General features: G+C 45.1%; 1 protein-coding gene across 1 annotated transcript; it reads left to right on the forward strand.

Moving 5' to 3' along the window:
- Positions 1–7,113: 7,113 nt before the first annotated feature.
- LOC135568805 (collagen alpha-1(III) chain-like) lies at positions 7,114–16,182 on the forward strand. The gene is given in 7 exon segments (XM_065015574.1): positions 7,114–7,443; positions 11,071–11,725; positions 11,728–11,752; positions 11,784–12,084; positions 12,126–12,374; positions 13,075–13,242; positions 16,042–16,182. Coding segments are annotated over 7 exon segments (1,869 nt in total).
- The last annotated feature ends 1,429 nt before the right edge of the window (positions 16,183–17,611 follow it).

Here is a 17,611-nt window from a genome sequence, read left to right on the forward strand (position 1 = left end):
TGCTGTTTTATACATGTACCACCTAATAGGATTTTGTTTTATTTTGTGTATGTGTGAGTTTAGAGGACAAAACAAAACTTAATTGGCCATCCCATTCAACAGTACAATGAATGTCATTGTTAGTATTGCTGTCTTTTTTATTTGATTTCTTATTGTAAAATAATAAACATACATCTTTTTTTTTTAATCACAGCTCCACAGAGGAGATGAAGTATCTGTCCATAGGACCACTTTAAGCTGTACACTCCACAGAGCTGGGCTTTAGGGAAGTGTGGCCAGAAAAAAAGCCATTGCTTAACATCATTAGGATAGGGGGCAGTATTTTCATTCCAGATGAAAAGCGTGCCCAAAGTAAACTGCCTGTTTCTCAGGCCCAGAAGCTAGGATATGCATATAATTGGTAGATTTAGATAACAGTTTTAGAACACACTCTAAAGTTTCTAAGATGATGTCTTTGAGTGTAACAGAACTTATTTGGCAGGCGAAACTCCGAGGACAAACCATCCAGGAAAAAATTAATTTCAGTTCACTGTGTTTTCTATTAGTTCCTATGGCTTCCACTAGATGTCAACAGTCTTTAGAAATTGGTTGATGTTTTTCCTTTGAGAAATGAAGAAGTAGGGCTTTTCAGACTGAGTGTCAAGCCAAGTGGACTCTTCTGTGTGGCACGCGTGAACTGGAGCTCGCTCCACGTTGTTTTTATCCGTTATTGAACACAGTATATTCAGTCTTAAATTTTATCGATTATTTACATTTTAGGATATCTAAGATTGGATTAGGAAAGTTGTTTTAAATGTTTGAACCTTGTTTACAGGTAACCTATTAGATACTTTGTTGGGCGAGTTGGAACCGGTGTATTTCTGAATCAAACGCACCAAATAAATTGACATTTTGGAGATATAAAGAAATAATTTATTGAACAAAAAGGACCATTTGATGTTTCTGGGACATTTGAGTGCCAACAGAAGAAGATCTTCAAAGGCATGTATTATTGCCCTGACCTTAGAGAGCCTTTTGTTGTCTCTATTTGGTTTGGTCAGGGTGTGATTTGGGTGGGCAATCTATGTTCTGATTTCTATGTTTTGTGTTTCTATGTTTTGGCCGGGTATGGTTCTCAAATCAGGGACAGCTGTCTATCATTGTCTCTGATGGGGCAGACTTTTTTTCCTTTTGGTATTTGTGGGTAATTATTTTTGTTAGTGGCACTATAGCCCTCGTAAGCTTCATGGTCGTTTCTTTGTTTCTTGTTTTGTTGGCGACATTTTACAAAATAAAATAAAATGTACGCTCACCACGCTGCGCTTTGGTCCACTTCTTCAGACGTCCGTTATATCACTATTTCTGACTTTTGTGCCGCACCTGCCTGGTTGAAATGCTTTTTATGTGTTGGTATGCGGGGCCTCAGATAATCGCATGGTTTGCTTTCGCCGTAAAGCCTTTTTGAAATCTGGCGGCTGGATTAACAAGAAGTTAAACTTTATTTTGATGTACTGCACTTGTAATTTTATTAGTGTTAAATATTTATAGTATTTTCTTAGGGCTGAAATCCCGTTAACGGGATCGATATGACAGCCAGTGAAAGTGCAGGGTGCCAAATTCAAAACAACAGAAATCTCATAATTAAAATTCCTCAAGCATACAAGTATTTTATACCATTTTAAAGGTAATCTTGTTGTTAATCCCACCACAGTGTCCAATTTCAAATAGGCTTTACAGTGAAAGCACCACAAACAATTGTTAGGTCAGAGCCAAGTCACAGAAAAACACAGCCATTTTTCCAGCCAAAGAGTGGAGTCACAAAAATCAGAAAGAGAGAGAATTAATCACTAACCTTTGATGATCTTCATCAGATGACACTCATAGGACTTAATGTTACACAACACATGTATGTTTTGTTCGATAAAGTTTGCATTATGTTCAGGAGTTACAAAAAAATTGAGTGATTTTGCAGAGAGCCACATCAATTTACAGAAATACTCATTATAAATGTTGATGAAAATACAAGTGTTATACATGGAAATATAGACACACTTCTCCTTAATGCAACCGCTGTATCAGATTTCATAAAAGCTTTACGGAAAAAGCAAACCATGCACGGCGCTCAGAGGCCCAACAAGCCAAAAAGATATCCACCATATTGTGCAGTCAACAGAAGTCAGAAATAACATTATAAATATTCACTTACCTTTGATGATCATCAGAATGCACTCCCAGGAATCCCAGTTCCACAATAAATGTTTGATTTGTTCAATAATGTCCATTTAGCTACTTTTGTTAGCGCGTTTGGTAAACAAATCAACTCACGAAGCGCGTTCACTAGTTGTAGACAAAATGACAAAACGTTCCGTTACAGTCCGTAGAAACATGTCAAATTATGTATCTTTAGGATGTTTTTAACATAAATCTTCAATAAGTTTCCAACCGGAGAATTCCTTTGTCTTCAGAAAAGCAATGGAACGGGAGCTACCTCATGTGAATGCGCGTGACCAGCTCGTGGCTGCTGACAGACCTCTGACTCATTCCCCTCTCATTCAGCCCCCCTTCACAGTAGAAGCCTCAAACAAGTTTCTAAAGGCAGTTGACATCTAGTGGAAGCCTTAGGAAGTGCAACATGACCAATATCCCACTGTATCCTCAATAGGGGCTGAGTTGAAAATCGACCAACCTCAGATTTCCCACTTCCTGGTTGGATTTTTTTCTCAGGTTTTTGCCTGCCATATGATTTCTGTTATACTCACAGACATCATTCAAACAGTTTTAGAAACTTCAGAGTGTTTTCTATCAAAATATACTAATACTGTGCATATATTAGCAACTGGGACTGAGGAGCAGGCAGTTTACTCTGGGTACCTTATTCATCCAAGCCACTCAATACTGCCCCCAGCCATAAGAAGTTAAATATTTATAGTAGCGGACGCTAGCGTCCCACTGATCCGAAAGAAGTTCAAGGGAAAACAATTGCAAACACGTTTGGTGTTTGCCAAAAGGCATATGATGTGGGAGACTCCCCAAACATATGGAAGAAGGTACTCTGGTCAGATTAGACTAAAATTGAGCTTTTTGGCCATCAAGAAAACGCTATGTCTGGCACAAACCCAACACCTCACATCACCCTGAGAACACCATCCCCACAGTGAAGCATGGTGGTGGCAGCATCATGCTATGGAGATGTTTTTCCATCGGCAGGGACTGGGAAACTGATCAGAATTGAAGGAAAGATGGATGGCGCTGAATACAGGGAACTTATTGAGGGAAACCTGTTTCAGTCTTCCAGATATTTGAGACTGGGACAGAGGTCCACTTTACTGCAGGACAATGAACCTAAGCATACTGCTAAAGCAACACTCGAGTGGTTTAAGGGGAAACATTAAATTTCATAGTCAAAGCCCAGACCTCAAACAAATTGAGAATCTGTGGTATGACTTAAAGATTGCTGTACACCAGAGGAACCCATCCAACTTGAAGTAGCTGGAGAGGTTTTGCCTTGAAGAATGGGAAAAGATCCCAGTGGCTAGATGTGCCAAGCTTATATAGACATACCCCAAGAGACTTGCAGCTGTAATTGTTGCAAAAGGCGGCTCTACATTTGACTTTGGGGGAGGTGGATAATTATGCACGCTCAAGTTGTTTTTGTCTTATTTCTTGTTTGTTTCACAATAAAACATATTTTGCATCTTCAAAGTGGTAGGCATATTGTGTAAATCAAATGATATACACCCCCCCCCCAATGAAAAATCTATTTTAATTCCAGGTTGTAAGGCAACAAAATAGGAAAAATACTTTTGCAAGCCACTGTGTAAAGGCACTTAGGTGTTACTTTCAAGTAGACAATATTATATAATGCCAGTGTTGGGATGGCTGAAAAATTTACTTTTCTTTTTTTGCCTCAAATTTCACAAACTACTTAAATATATCACATGTTGAATGTTGCCACTGAATGTTGTTTAATTAGGTAGGGTAAGCTAAACAACATCACAATAGCTTGTAATGAAATTATACCTTGTTTTGAAGTATATTTTTATATTTCATCTTCAATTGCTGCCAAGAATGTTTTGTGCCTGTTGGATTGCACCTGCATAAATATAACACACACACACACAAATGTTGAATAAGTTGAACACTCGAGATAAAACAATTAATACTCACTCATTGTTCTTGGTCAGCAATTCTCTGCCACGCCAGCTCACGTTCATTTGCTGCTGCTACTAGATTGCTTTTTTTCATAAATATACTCATATTCTACATACACATTCATTCATATTTCATAAATATATACTCATATTCTACATACACATTCATTCATATTTCTAACTCCACTGGGGAGGAGTCGGAGGTTCGAGCCCTTTTCTCCTGTTGCCATGATGAATCATGTTATCTGTGTTCCATTGATGAGGGCTTTTTATCTCCTCATGCAAGTGGTTAACTTAACAATTAGTTCAATCAACTCTGAGTTATCACCTGTTCTGAAACCGAAAACTCGGAGTTATCACCTGTTCTGAAACCAAAAACTCGGAGTTATCACCTGTTCTGAAACCGAAAACTCGGAGTTTGACAGCTCAGAGTTAGTTAAACCAGAGTTCAGATTTAAATTCAGAGTTTGTGAAAGGTCGGTGAGGTGACCACAGGTGGGTGATTTTACTTGTTTGAACAACATCAAAAATATGACCTACTGTACTGCATCTGTACTTGCAGGAAATAAAGAAGACTTCATAAAAAGAAAGACCTATTTGTAAGGACCGATGCTGAAGAGCAGCAGGTACGGGGAGTAGAACATGTAATAAGGACCAGACATCAACCAGGACAGTGTCAGAACCGGGTAGACATTCATCCTGAAGCGGGGACCAGAGTTTGGGAGCAGAGAGATATAGGGGAGGTAATGACAGAGGTGATTGAGTCCAGGTGAGTCCAATAATCGCTGATGTGCGTAACGGGGAAAGGCAGGTGTGCGTAATGATGGTGGCAGGAGTACGTAATGCTGGGAACCTGGCGCCTTCGAGTGCCCGGGAGGGGGAGCGGGCGTGACAATATTGTCTTTATTTGACACTGGGGAGGTGATGGGTCAATCAGAAATGATGGTAGCATATTGTCTTTATTTGACACTGGGGAGGTGATGGGTCAATCAGAAATGATGGTAGCATATTGTCTTTATTTGACACTGGGGAGGTGATGGTCAATCAGAAATGATGGTAGCATATTGTCTTTATTTGACACTGGGGAGGTGATGGTCAATCAGAAATGATGGTAGCATATTGTCTTTATTTGACACTGGGGAGGTGATGGTCAATCAGAAATGATGGTAGCATATTGTCTTTATTTGACACTGGGGAGGTGATGGGTCAATCAGAAATGATGGTAAATGAGAGCATGTCCACGATGTGTCATATGAACGATATGAGGGCTGATAAGATTGTTCAGATGAATGATCGGTTGTGCAGAAACGCTCAAACACATAATCATCAGGGATAAAACATCCAAGTGGGGTCTGATCACCCTCTTCCCGACCTGAGTATTCATCCTTCAATATCAACTGGCTCTTCAAGAAAAGGACACGCCATCTCTGACACCTCCTTCAGTATGCAGGCTTCAGCTAAAGAGGAGAAACTGAGTTAGTTGGAAAAAAAACTGCCAGCAGAGTATGTCGCCATACAGTTGTAACAGTTAAGCTGAACTGAAACTCGAAAACCCTGAGTTTCCTTCAACTCAGAGCTATGAGTTTTCATTAAGCCCGCTTTCTGAAACAGGGCCCAGTTGTGTTCATAAATCAACACTGTCTGTCTGCATGGACCAACGTGGGTGGACCTCATTGAGACAGATGGATAATATTCCATGATATATATTTAACCCATAAAAATAAACCCTGTCTTTTTTACCTTTATTTAACTAGGCAAGTCAGTTAAGAACAAATTCTTATTTTCAATGACAGCCTAGAGGGAGTGGGTTAACTGCCTGTTCAGGGGCAGAACGACAGAATTGAATTGTACCTTGTCAGCTCAGGGATTTGAATTTGAAACCTTCTGGTTACTAGTACAACGCTCTAACCACTAGGCTACGCTGCCACCCCGTATAAACTGGGGGATTCTACTAAACTATATGGTGTTGTTTTAAGAGGTTACCAAACTCATTAACATGCATACTTTGGGGTTCTTATCCTTGCTGGTGTTTTCTGATCCAATGGGGAATTCACAGAATCTCTGTGGAATGCAGAAACTGTCAGAGAACTTTTCCGTGCAACAATGTCTCTGGAAAACTTCCACATTATTTCTAGGATTATCCGCGGCAGAGACAAGCTAGCTGCAATCAGGTCCGCGGCAGAGAGACAAGCTAGCTGCAATCAGGTCCATGTGGGTGGACCACCTTCCCCTGTTTTACAACCCTGGGGCCAACATTACTGTTGATGAGCAGCTTGCAAACTATCACAGATTACAAAGGGAAACCGAAAACCGAACTTCCCTGCGACGCAAGCGACGCAAGCCTACCAGACAAAATAAATGCTTTCTATGCTCGCTTCGAGGCAGCAACAATGAACCATGCATTAGAGCACCAGCTGTTCCAGACGACTGTGTGATCTCGCTCTCTGTAGCTGATGTGAGTAGAGTAAGACCTTCAAACAGGTTAACATTTGAGAGGCCACGGGGTCACACTGAATACTAGTATACTTACTCAGAGCATGAGCTGACAAGTGTCTTCACTGACATTTTCAACCTCTCCCTGACCCAGTCTGTAATACCTACATGTTTCAAGCAGACCACCATAGTCCCTGTGCTCAAGAACTGCAAGGAAACCTGCCTAAATGACTATTGCCGTGTAGCACTCACATCTATAGTCATAAAATGCTCACCATCATCCCAGACACACTCAAATTCACATACAGTACCGCCCCAACAGATCCCCGGATAACGCTCTCTCTATTGCACTCCACAATGCCCTCACCAACCTGGACAAAAGGAACACCCATGTAAGAATGACTACAGTTCAGCATTCAACACCATAGTCCCCTCCAAGCTCATCACCAAGTTTAGGACCCTAGGACTGAACACCTCCCTCTGCAACTGGATCCTGGACTTCCTGACAGACCGCCCCCAGGCAGTGAGGGTAGGCAACAACACATCCACCATGCTGACCATCAACATGGGGGGGGGGGTTCCTCCCTGTTCTCCACTGTGTGGCCACGACTCAAACACAATTAAGTCTGCTGATGATACAACGGTGATAGGACTGATCACTGACAACGATGAGGCAGCAGTGTTGTGCCAGGACAACCTCTCTCTCAGCGTCAGCAAGACAAAGGAGCTGATCGTGGACTACAAGAAACGGAGGGCCGAGTATGCCCCCATTCACAACAACGGGGCTGTAGTCGAGTGGGACGAGAGTTTCAAGTTCCTTGGTGTCCACATCACTAAGGATCTATCATGGTCCACACACACCAACACAGCCATGAAGAGGGTATTTAAAAAAATAAAAAGGCAACCAAAAGAAAGGTGATTACAAAGGGTGGTGAGTATGGCCCAGTAAATCACTTGGGCCGAGCTCCCTGCCATCCAGGACCTCTATACCAGGCGGTGTCAGAGGGAGGCCCTAAAAATGGTCAAATACTCCAGCCAATCAAGTCATAGACTGTTCTCTCTGCTACTGCACTGCAAGCGGTACTGATGCAGCAATTCTGGAACAGCTTCTACCCAATGCCTTAAGACTGCTAAATAGTTAGTGCAAAAGGGGGCCAATGCAGCTAACTTTGTCTCATCACATACGCTTCTGCTACTGTTTACTATCTTTCGGAGGAGGAGACTGAGGGAGGGAGGGAGAGGCTGTCTTCTACAACTACCATACAGTTTGTCTTAATTAGATAAGATATATCCATGGTCTTCATTTGTATGTCTGTGAAACAGAAGGCTAAGAGAGGTTACTGTACCAGTAATCTGTTTTGAAACAGAAGGCTAAGAGAGGTTACTGTATCAGTAATCTGTCTGAAACAGAAGGCTGAGAGAGGTTACTGTATCAGTAATCTGTCTGAAACAGAAGGCTGAGAGAGGTTACTGTATCAGTAATCTGTCTGAAACAGAAGGCTAAGAGAGGTTACTGTATCAGTAATCTGTCTGAAACAGAAGGCTGAGAGGTTACTGTATCAGTAATCTGTCTGAAACAGAAGGCTGAGAGAGGTTACTGTATCAGTAATCTGTCTGAAACAGAAGGCTGAGAGAGGTTACTGTATCAGTAATCTGTCTGAAACAGAAGGCTGAGAGAGGTTACTGTATCAGTAATCTGTCTGAAACAGAAGGCTGAGAGAGGTTACTGTATCAGTAATCTGTTTGAAACAGAAGGCTGAGAGAGGTTACTGTATCAGTAATCTGTCTGAAACAGAAGGCTAAGAGAGGTTACTGTATCAGTAATCTGTCTGAAACAGAAGGCTGAGAGAGGTTACTGTATCAGTAATCTGTCTGAAACAGACCTACGCATCATCTTCCATTTCTATAACTGGTATAGATTACAATTGGATTAGATCCACCGTTTTGTAATGTTTTCACATTCTCTTACTTTGACATTCCCTGTGTCCACCACATTTAAATGGGCTTTCTATGTGAGTGGCAGTTTATGATCAGAGGGCCTGACAGGCCAGTCTAATGGTTTTAATTCTTAAATCACCAGGACAGCACCTTCCCTCAATAACAACCTCCCTGTGTCCGTTGGCCAGCCCTCCACCATCTATCAGGCTGTTTCTAATCAATACCTCCTGTAGTTTATATCAGGAGATCAATCAGGCTGTTTCTAATCAATACCTCCTGTAGTTTATATCAGGAGATCAATCAGGCTGTTTCTAATCAATACCTCCTGTAGTTTATATCAGGAGATCAATCAGGCTGTTTCTTATCAATACCTCCTGTAGTTTATATCAGGAGATCAAGCAGGCTGTTTCTTATCAATACCTCCTGTAGTTTATATCAGGAGATCAATCAGGCTGTTTCTAATCAATACCTCCTGTAGTTTATATCAGGAGATCAATCAGGCTGTTTCTAATCAATACCTCCTGTAGTTTATATCAGGAGATCAATCAGGCTGTTTCTAATCAATACCTCCTGTAGTTTATATGAGGGGATCAATCAGGCTGTTTCTAATCAATACCTCCTGTAGTTTATATCAGGAGATCAATCAGGCTGTTTCTAATCAATACCTCCTGTAGTTTATATGAGGGGATCAATCAGACTGTTTCTTATCAATACCTCCTGTAGTTTATATCAGGAGATCAATCAGGCTGTTTCTAATCAATACCTCCTGTAGTTTATATCAGGAGATCAATCAGGCTGTTTCTTATCAATACCTCCTGTAGTTTATATCAGGAGATCAATCAGGCTGTTTCTAATCAATACCTCCTGTAGTTTATATCAGGAGATCAATCAGGCTGTTTCTTATCAATACCTCCTGTAGTTTATATCAGGAGATCAATCAGGCTGTTTCTAATCAATACCTCCTGTAGTTTATATCAGGAGATCAATCAGGCTGTTTCTAATCAATACCTCCTGTAGTTTATATCAGGAGATCAATCAGGCTGTTTCTAATCAATACCTCCTGTAGTTTATATCAGGAGATCAATCAGGCTGTTTCTAATCAATACCTCCTGTAGTTTATATGAGGGGATCAATCAGGCTGTTTCTAATCAATACCCCCTGTAGTTTATATCAGGAGATCAATCAGGCTGTTTCTAATCAATACCTCCTGTAGTTTATATGAGGGGATCAATCAGACTGTTTTCTTATCAATACCTCCTGTAGTTTATATCAGGAGATCAATCAGGCTGTTTCATTATAATCAATACCTCCTGTAGTTTATATCAGGAGATCAATCAGGCTGTTTCTTATCAATACCTCCTGTAGTTTATATCAGGAGATCAATCAGGCTGTTTCTAATCCAACCTCCTGTAGTTTATATCAGGAGATCAATCAGGCTGTTTCTAATCAATACCTCCTGTAGTTTATATCAGGAGATCAATCAGGCTGTTTCTAATCAATACCTCCTGTAGTTTATATGAGGGGATCAATCAGGCTGTTTCTAATCAATACCACCTGTAGTTTAAATCAATACCTCCTGTAGTTTATATCAGGAGATCATTCAGGCTAGTTTCTGTAACTAGGAGAAGCCATCATGATGACTCTGACACTTCATTCACAGGAGGCTGCTGAGGGGAGGAGGGCTCATAATAATGTCTGGAACCGAGCAAATGGAATCCCATTCCATAATTCCACCCCAGCCATTACCACGAGCCTGTCCTCCCCAACCTCCTGTGACTTCATTATAATGTCTGGAACCGAGCAAATGGAATCCCATTCCATAATTCCACTCCAGCCATTACCACGAGCCTGTCCTCCCCAACCTCCTGTGACTTCATTATAATGTCTGGAACCGAGCAAATGGAATCCCATTCCATAAGCCTGTCCTTCCTTCATTATAATGTCCAGCCATTATTCCACCCAGCCATTACCACGAGCCTGTCCTCCCCAACCTCCTGTGACTTCATTATAATGGCTGGAACCGAGCAAATGGAATCCCATTCCATAATTCCACTCCAGCCATTACCACGAGCCTGTCCTCCCCAACCTCCTGTGACTTCATTATAATGTCTGGAACCGAGCAAATGGAATCCCATTCCATAATTCCACCCCAGCCATTACCACGAGCCTGTCCTCCCCAACCTCCTGTGACTTCATTATAATGGTAATTGCCACGTTCCCACCTGCTCATCATGCTAATGTAGTTATTTAACAGCTGCAATAATAACTGCTCAAACGCTTAACTGCTACATAACTGCCTATACCTTCACGTTGATATGCAATTTAATTGACTTGGTCACAAGAAAATAAAAATGTTTATAGGTATATTTCATGCTCATGTAAACAGGATTATAAAACGTATTTGAATGAGAAAGAGCTTCATTGTTTTTTAATTGTATAGTCTCCCAGTACAATACACATATTTATAATAAACATTAAAAGTGCACTATAAAAATGTTTATAGTTAATGGAAGAACATTATGGCTAGAATACAAGTGTTTTGTTTTCTATGCTTGTACATTTATCAAAGGGTTATTTTATTAACTCCAACCAAAACAGCCAGGGCCAGCCAGGGGAGACCAGGGGAGACCAGGGGAGACCAGGGGAGGCCAGGGGAGACCAGGGGAGACCAGGGGAGACCAGGGCCAGCCAGGGGAGACCAGGGGAGACCAGGGGAGACCAGGGGAGACCAGGGCCAGCCAGGGGAGACCAGGGCCAGCCAGGGGAGACCAGGGCCAGCCAGGGCCAGCCAGGGGAGACCAGGGCCAGCCAGGGCCAGCCAGGGAGACCAGGGCCAGCCAGGGGAGACCAGGGCCAGCCAGGGGAGACCAGGGCCAGCCAGGGGAGACCAGGGCCAGCCAGGGGAGACCAGGGCCAGCCAGGGGAGACCAGGGCCAGCCAGGGAGACCAGGGCCAGGGGAGACCAGGGCCAGCCAGGGGAGACCAGGGAGACCAGGGAGACCAGGGAGACCAGGGCCAGCCAGGGAGACCAGGGAGACCAGGGGAGCCAGGGAGACCAGGGCCAGCCAGGGGAGACCAGGGCCAGCCAGGGGACCAGGGAGCCAGGGCCAGCCAGGGCCAGCCAGGGAGACCAGGGCCAGCCAGGGGAGACCAGGGCCAGCCAGGGGAGACCAGGGCCAGCCAGGGGAGACCAGGGCCAGCCAGGGGAGACCAGGGCCAGCCAGGGAGACCAGGGCCAGCCAGGGAGACCAGCCAGGGGAGCCAGGGCCAGCCAGCCAGGGAGACCAAGGGAGACCAGGGCCAGCCAGGGGACCAGGGCCAGCCAGGGGGAGACCAGGGAGACCAGGGCCAGCCAGGGGAGACCAGGGAGACCAGGGAGACCAGGGCCAGCCAGGGGAGACCAGGGCCAGCCAGGGGAGACCAGGGCCAGCCAGGGGAGACCAGGGCCAGCCAGGGGAGACCAGGGCCAGCCAGGGGAGACCAGGGCCAGCCAGGGGAGACCAAGGGAGACCAGGGCCAGCCAGGGGACCAGGGCCAGCCAGGGGAGACCAAGGGAGACCAGGGCCAGCCAGGGGAGACCAGGGCCAGCCAGGGGAGACCAGGGCCAGCCAGGGGAGACCAGGACCAGGCCAGCCAGGGAGACCAGGGCCAGCCAGGGGAGACCAAGGGAGACCAGGGCCAGCCAGGGGAGACCAGGGCCAGCCAGGGGAGACCAGGGCCAGCCAGGGGAGACCAGGGAGACCAGGGCCAGCCAGGGGAGACCAGGGCCAGCCAGGGAGACCAGGGGAGACCAGGGCCAGCCAGGGGAGACCAGGGCCAGCCAGGGAGACCAGGGCCAGCCAGGGAAGCCAGGGGCCAGCCAGGGAGACCAGGGCCAGCCAGGGGAGACCAGGGCCAGCCAGGGGAGACCAGGGGAGACCAGGGCCAGCCAGGGAGACCAGGGCCAGCCAGGGGAGACCAGGGAGACCAGGGCCAGCCAGGGGAGACCAGGGCCAGCCAGGGGAGACCAGGGCCAGCCAGGGAGACCAGGGCCAGCCAGGGGAGACCAGGGTGAGACAGGGGATACCAGGGTGAGCCAGGGGATACCAAGGGAGACCAGGGCCAGACAGGGGAGACCAGGGCCAGACAGGGGAGACCAGGGGAAGCCAGTGGAGACCAGGGCCAGCCAGGGGAGACCAGGGTGAGCCAGGGGGAGCCAGGGGAGACCAGGGGGAGCCAGCGGAGACCAGGGCCAACTAGGGGAAGCCAGGGGAGACCAAGGCCAGCCAGGGAAGCCAGGGGAGACCAGGGCCAGCCAGGGGAGACCAGGGGAAGCCAGGGGAGACCAGGGCCAGCCAGGGGAGACCAGGGGAAGCCAGGGCCAGCCGGGGGAAGCCAGGGCCGACCAGGGGAAGCCAGGGGAGACCAGGGCCAGCCATGGGAGACCAGGGAATGGGAGACCAGGGGAAGCCAGGGGAGACCAGGGCCAGCCAGGGGAGACCAGGGGAAGCCAGAGGAAGCCAGGGGAGACCAGGGGAAGCCAGGGCCAACCAGGGGAAGCCAGGGGAGACCAGGGTAAGCCAGTGCCAACCAGGGGAACCCAGGGCCAACCAGGGGAAGCCAGGGGAGACCAGGGCCAGCCAGGGGAAGCCAGGGGAGACCAGGGCCAGCCAGGGGAGACCAGGGGAAGCCAGGGCCAGCCGGGGGAAGCCAGGGCCAACCAGGGGAAGCCAGGGGAGACCAGGGCCAGTACTGTTCCACTGTGAGTGGACATGAGACATCATACAGGAGCAGAGAGACTAGGATTATCAGACCTGCTCTTTAGTTTGCTCCAGCCGGTCCTTAAATTATTTAGAATAGTATTTCAACACAGTTCTGATGTTGATATTTCTATCATGCACCAGTCATCATCATCATCATATTCCAGAACTGTGTGTGTGCGTGTGTGTGTGTGTGCGTGTGTACACTAAGATCCCAGGGTCAACAACAGGCTGCCATGGTGATTCCGCCCAACCTCACACCATAAAGCACACAATGGTGCTGCAAAAATATGTAAGGAAGGGAAGCTTGTCGTTAGTTCTCAACGGAAGAGCGACCTCATCCTCAGACTTTGACTATAGATGCACTTCACAAAGGGACAGGGGGACAGGGAGCTGCGAGCAACACTCTGTGAGGGCCTTTGTTTGGTTGTGTGTCCACATAAAGAGGGGATATCTGGCCAAAAATAAAACAGATAGCTACTACTTCAGCTCAGAGACATGAATGTAAATCTGTGTGTATGGCTGTGCTTCAGCTGTTTGATTGATGTTTGATCGGACCATTAGGCACTAAAACAGCTGAGGGACGCCTCATGTCCCAGCCTCAGGTTATGTCCCAGTCTGACACTAGACACTGAGGAGCCTCAGGTTACGTCTCAAATGGAACCCGAGTGCATGTCTTTTGAACAGGGTCTTCTGGGTCGTGCACTATGTCGTGACATGACTATCATTAATGTGATGACTGCTATTTATCGCATAATTACAGTTGAAGTCGGAAGTTTACATACACCTTAGCCAAATACATTTAAACTCTGTTTTTCACAATTCCTGACATTTAATTCTAGCAACTGTCTTAGGTCAGTTAGTAACCACACTTTATTTCAAGAATGTGAAATGTCAGAATAATAGCAGAGAGAATGATTTATTTCAGCTTTAATTTCTTTCATCATATTCCCAGTGGGTCAGAAGTTTACATATACTCAATTAGTATTTGGTAGCATTGCCTTTAAATTGTTTAACTTGGGTCAAACGTTTCAGGTAGCCTTCCACAAGCTTCCCACAATAAGTTGGGTGAATTTTGGACCATTCCTCCTGGCAGAGCTGGTGTAACTGAGTCAGGTTTGTAGGCCTCCTTGCTCGCACAAGCTTTTTAATTTCTGCCCACACATTTTCTGTAGGATTGAGGTCAGGGCTTTGTGATGGCCACTCAAATACCTTGACTTTGTTGTCCATAAGCCATTTTGCCACAACTTTGGAAGTATGCTTGGGGTCATTGTCCATTTGGAAGACCCATTTGTGATCACGCTTTAACTTCCTGATGACTGGTGTCTTGAAATGTTGCTTCAATATATCCACATAATTTTCCGTCCTCATGATGCCATCTATTTTGGGAAGTGCACCAGTCCCTCCTGCAGCAAAGCACCTCCACAACATGTGCTGCCCCCCCTGTGCTTCATGGTTGGGATGGTGTTCTTCGGCTTGCAAGCCTCTCCCTTTTTCCTTCAAACATAACGATGGTCATTATGGCCAAACAGTTCTGTTTTTGTTTCATCAGACCAGAGAGGACATTTCTCCAAAAAGTACGATCTTTGTCCCCAAGTGCAGTTAAATCGAACAAAATTAACATTTATTGAGTAAATGGGAGTCTTGTGAGTGCAAACATATGAAGATCATCAAAGGTAAGTGATTACTTTTATCACTATTTCAGACTTGTGTAACTCCTCTACTTGGCTTGTTACTGTTTGTAATGATTTGTCTACTGGGCGCTTTTCTCAGATAATCGCATGGTTTGCTTTCGCCGTAAAGCCTTTTTGAAATCTGACACCTTGGTTGGATTAACACGTTATTAAACGTTTATCGTTAAACCCGTGTATAACACTTGTATGTTTGAAGAATTTGTATAATGAGTATTTCTATTTTTGAATTTGACGCTCTGCAATTTCACTGGATGTTGGCCAGGTGGGACGTTAACCACACCCCATAGTGAGGTTAACATGATATACACCGTATGAAAACTTGTGGTGGTAGACATACAGGGGACAGACAACACCAACCTCTCTACAACATTGTGTTGGGAGACATACAGGGGACAGACAACACCAACCTCTCTACAACATTGTGTTGGGAGACATACAGGGGACAGACAACACCAACCTCTCTACAACATTGTGTTGGGAGACATACAGGGGACAGACAACACCAACCTCTCTACAACATTGTGTTGGGAGACATACAGGGGACAGACAACACCAACCTCTCTACAACATTGTGTTGGGAGACATACAGGGGACAGACAACACCAACCTCTCTACAACATTGTGTTGGGTGACATACAGGGGACAGACAACACCAACCTCTCTACAACATTGTGTTGGGAGACATACAGGGGACAGACAACACCAACCTCTCTACAACATTGTGTTGGGGACAGACAACACCAACCTCTCTACAACATTGTGTTGGTAGACATACAGGGGACAGACAACACCAACCTCTCTACAACATTGTGGTGGTGTTGGGAGACATACAGGGGACAGACAACACCAACCTCTCTACAACATTGTGTTGGGAGACATACAGGGGACAGACAACACCAACCTCTTTACAACATTGTGTTGGGAGACATACAGGGGACAGACAACACCAACCTCTCTACAACATTGTGGTGGGAGACGTACAGCGGACAACACCACCTGTTCACAACGTTGACACAACGCTCACCCAGACGACGCCATACACGACGTCTGCCATCTGCCCGGTACAGTTGAAACCGGGATTCATCCGTGAAGAGCACACTTCTCCAGCGAGGCCAGTGGCCATCGAAGATCAACATTTACCTACTGATGTCAGTTACGACGCTGAACTGCAGTCAAGTCAAGACCCTGGTGAGGAAGAAGGGCACACAGATGAGCTTCCCTGAGGTGGTTTATGACAGTCTGTGCTGAAAGTCTTCGGTTGTCCGAACCCACAGTTTCATCAGTTGTCCGGGTGTCTCAGAAGATCCTGCAGGTGTAGAAGCCTGATGTGGAGGTGCTGGGCTGGCGTTGTTACACGTGGTCTGTGGTTGTGAGGCCTGTTGGAAATTCTCTAAAACAACGTTGGAGGCGGGTAGAGAAATTAAAATTAAACTCTCTGGCAGCAGCTCCCTCAACTTGGAATATTTGTGATGTGGTGTGGTGTGACAAAACGGAACGTTTTAATTTCCTCAGCACAATGAGCACCGGTGTAATTTTTATTTTATTTTTCCTTTATTTTACTAGGCAAGTCAGTTAAGAACAAATTCTTATTTTCAATGACGGCCTAGGAACAGTGGGTTAACTGCCTGTTCAGGGGCAGAACGACAGATTTGTACCTTGTCAGCTCAGGGATTTGAACTTGCAAACTTTCGGTAGCTAGTCCAACGCTCTAACCACTAGGCTACCCTGCCGCCCCATAATGATCATGCTGTTTAATCAGCTTCTTGATATGCCACACCTGTCAGGTGGATTGATTCTCTTGGCAAAGGAGAAATGCTCACTAACAGGGATGTCAACTATTTTTGTGCAAAACAATTTAAGAGAAATAAGCTTTTTTTTGTGTATGGAACATTTCTGGGATCTTTTATTTCAGCTCACATGGGAACAACACTTTATGTTTTTTGTTGAGTATATATTAGCAAGAACTTATTTAGCATCTTTTGGTGATAAAGTTGAAATATTCTCTCAATGTTAAAGTTCTGCGTACATTGTAAGATTAATGGTCTGGACACATTTCATAGGAATGTTGATAAGACCATTTGTCATCATTACTGTTGCCAAGTCCATCAAGGCCCTGATTGGTGAACCACTGATCCATTCATTGCTCTGTCTGTTGACAAGGTTAGGAATACACACACAATGCTTTCAACTTCCATATTTAACACATTTTGACGTGATTACATTGTTATTATTATTATTCAACAACTGGGATTTGAACTCACAACCTCTTGGTTCACAGCATTCAGATCTTCTTGCTACGCCAGCATGTCCGTGTCAGTTATCGCTTCATTTGACTATTCACTCATCATTGATTTGATTTACTTATTTCAACAATTGAAGGGTTTTCTGTATAGTTGTCTAATGTTGGTGGGGCATATTAAACTGTTTTAATGATACTCCTGAATCACTATGATAAATCAAAGATCAAGCACAGCCTTTTATCTGCAACAGGTCAGTTTGATGGAAACACATCTCTGATGGAAAGTACGCATATTGTTTTTAATGCAGATTTTAGAATATTGGTTTGTAAATCTGTCACCAATGGAAACCTAGCTAAAGATACTCCTGAATAACTACTATCAAAACGTGTTGTTCTTGTGTACTATTAACGAGATGAGATTCACTTCAAAGTGCATTC

Source organism: Oncorhynchus nerka, unplaced genomic scaffold, assembly GCF_034236695.1.
Source record: "Oncorhynchus nerka isolate Pitt River unplaced genomic scaffold, Oner_Uvic_2.0 unplaced_scaffold_99___fragment_2___debris, whole genome shotgun sequence".
Taxonomy (NCBI): domain Eukaryota; kingdom Metazoa; phylum Chordata; class Actinopteri; order Salmoniformes; family Salmonidae; genus Oncorhynchus; species Oncorhynchus nerka.